The sequence below is a fragment of the Uranotaenia lowii genome, chromosome 1 (genome assembly GCF_029784155.1).
Source record: "Uranotaenia lowii strain MFRU-FL chromosome 1, ASM2978415v1, whole genome shotgun sequence".
Classification (NCBI taxonomy): domain Eukaryota; kingdom Metazoa; phylum Arthropoda; class Insecta; order Diptera; family Culicidae; genus Uranotaenia; species Uranotaenia lowii.
This window is the reverse complement of record NC_073691.1, coordinates 72,288,738-72,291,422: the sequence shown is the minus strand read 5'-3', so window position 1 is coordinate 72,291,422 and position 2,685 is coordinate 72,288,738. Positions and strand designations below refer to the sequence as shown.

The window sequence follows — 2,685 nt, the reverse complement described above, 5'->3', positions numbered from 1 at the left end:
TGGCATTTTTACTTTGCTATTTTTACACTGGTTGTGCCCACTCGCTGCTGTCAATATCGGGTTGCTAGTCTCACAAATCAAAAAGTGTTTTCGGGTTCTCTAACCGCGTCCGAAAGTGTTCCGGTCCCAAAACAATGTATGTAAGGAGTAGTTTTCCTAAATGCGCATTTTGGGTAATATGCGCATACAGCCGATTGACGAAATGGCTTATAGATCAACATATCTAATCAGTGCGGTTTGAGGGTATTGCGCTTTTGACACATGGCATGAATTTTTTTTACTGTTATACAAAGACAAAAAAATTGAACACGATTTTTATTTATTTATTTTATTTATTTATTTATTTATTAAGTCAAACTATGTAGACTACAATACTTAAAACTACTTAAAACTAATGTAAGCTATTTTGTTGTTGTATGAAGTTGTTTTTGAATGCCTTTTTTAATTGTGTTTTGTTCATCGCTACGTCTATAATTTCACTTTGTAAATTGTATTTGTACATCATTTGATTGATAGGTTGATGTTTCGCATAGTCTTTGTCGTAAAGTTTAATGTAGAACAAATGTTTATTTCTTAATGGACGGGAGGGTGCGTAAAAATTTAGTTTTGAAAGTAATTCAGGACTTTCTATTCTTTGTGTAACAACATCATTTACAAATGCAATTTGGGAAAATTCTCTGCGTTTACTGAGAGGTTCTATATCAATAAACTTACAACGAGATTCATACGATGGCAGAGGAAAAGTGGTCCAATTTATTTTACGTAGCGCATATAACAAAAATTGTTTTTGAACTGATTCGAGACGTTGCTCGTGAATATTTGAATAAGGATTCCATATGATGCTACAATACTCCAATATCGAACGAACATCCCGCATAATCAATTACAATATATAGAGAATATTCTATATTGTCTCTAAACGTTATCGTTTATTGTAAAGTGAACAGTATATGTACAATAACACAGACCATATTAACAATCTGTATTATGATTATCTGTTAAAGTACCATATGGGGAAAGGGCTGTTAAGCATGTTTACCATTCAAAAAGAGCGATTTTTTCGAACAAATATTTCATGCTACATTATTGGATACGGTTAAAATATCATCCACTTTTGGCGAGCAAAACAATCTACCTGAATGTTCTAGCTACGTTGGAATACAAAATCATAGATTTCATCAACTTCAATGGATATAGTTTGCTTATAGTAGTTTTTAGTAAAAATAACGCTCAATCATACGTTCCGCATATTGTAAAATATTTTTAAAAAGAGCTTCCCTGTACCATAACCAATATAGTTCCAATTCTTTCCCACAAAAAATAAAATTAAATTAAAAAATTAAAATGTTGATGTTTTTATTTTTTATTTCTGATATTGCCGAATTGTAAGTACGTTTTGTAAACCAACACGGATGGCAGTACGTTCTGCGATTTTGTCTGAAAATAGAAAGGTTGAATACATGTAAGAACTTTATCTATTGGATTTTAGGTTAGACCCACGAATGCATCGGTTAATCCCCCGGGTACATAAAATGCATCGGTTAATCCCCCGGGTACATAAATTTAATAAAGTAATCAAACTTACTACAGATAAACTGCAACACGTTGGGGTCCAGTTTTTTTGGGGTTGGGTACAAACGAGTTCCGTCTTCTTTTTTCATATTGGCGTACCGATGGCACGCCTGACCGGTTACGCTCATCTTTATCAGGTTATCTGCACCGACCAAGCGAACAGCGAGCAACCCAGCAAACATGCTGTCTGTTGTCGCGCGGCCATTCAGTTCATCCAAATCTGCTACGGTCATCGGAATTCCTTCTTGCTCGGAAAAAGAAGCCTGAAAATAGATTCAAAAATAATGTAAGAAATATGTTTGCAAGGATGTATGAAATTGTTTTACCTCAGGAAACTTATTTTTGTCCTTCATCAATTGGAGTTCTTTCGCCAATCGTAGTGCGTGCTCGTCCGAGGACAATTTTTCCCCCTGCACCCTCTGCAGCTTCCGCTTACTGATCTTTAATTGCTCCTTAAGCTTCTTATTTTCAGCCTCCAGAGTGAAACAATTAGTGCAGCTCACTCGATTGGTGTTTCCGACATCTTTAAGCTATAAGGAAACTTTGTCGTACACTGTTAGAGTCCTGGATAAGGTCCAGAGACAATATTCAAAGGTTGCAAATTTTTATTCTCTTATTATACTATACTTACTAAATCATATATCATATTGTCACTGTCACTGATACGATCCTGTCATAATTTATTGAGGTAATAAAATTTTGAACATGTATAATGAAATGATACTTGGAAGATATTTCATACTGGTACTGCTACCAATATATTAAGTTAATAGTTAGTACTATATCCCCAACTGTTTTTAATTATGCGGGATAGGATATATAAAGTGATTTTATGGTATATGGGTCTTGAAAGTGTTTGCTGAAACGTTTTACAAATCCTAGCATGCAATTTGCTTTATTGATGATATTGTTCTGATGTTCTACAAACGTGAGTTTTGAATCCAGTATGACGCCGAGATCCCTTACAATTTTGCATTTTTGTACTGGTTGATTGCCTAATTTTGTTTCAATGATGGGGTAACTTTGCTTTCTGCTAAATGATATAGAGTTGCATTTTTTAACATTCAATTGAAGTAAACTTTTGTTGCACCATTCAAAGAAAACATTGATTTC

At 34.2% G+C, this 2,685-nt stretch overlaps 1 protein-coding gene across 1 annotated transcript; it reads right to left on the bottom strand.

Moving 5' to 3' along the window:
- Positions 1-931: 931 nt before the first annotated feature.
- Positions 932-2,374, bottom strand: LOC129739571 (uncharacterized). Its single transcript, XM_055731047.1, has 4 exons — positions 2,204-2,374; positions 1,899-2,102; positions 1,586-1,835; positions 932-1,437 (listed from the first exon to the last, which is right to left on the bottom strand). Exons 1-4 carry the CDS (start codon positions 2,216-2,218, stop codon positions 1,364-1,366), a joined length of 543 nt encoding a protein of 180 aa, XP_055587022.1. The 5' UTR covers positions 2,219-2,374; the 3' UTR covers positions 932-1,363.
- Between the last annotated feature and the right edge of the window lie 311 nt (positions 2,375-2,685).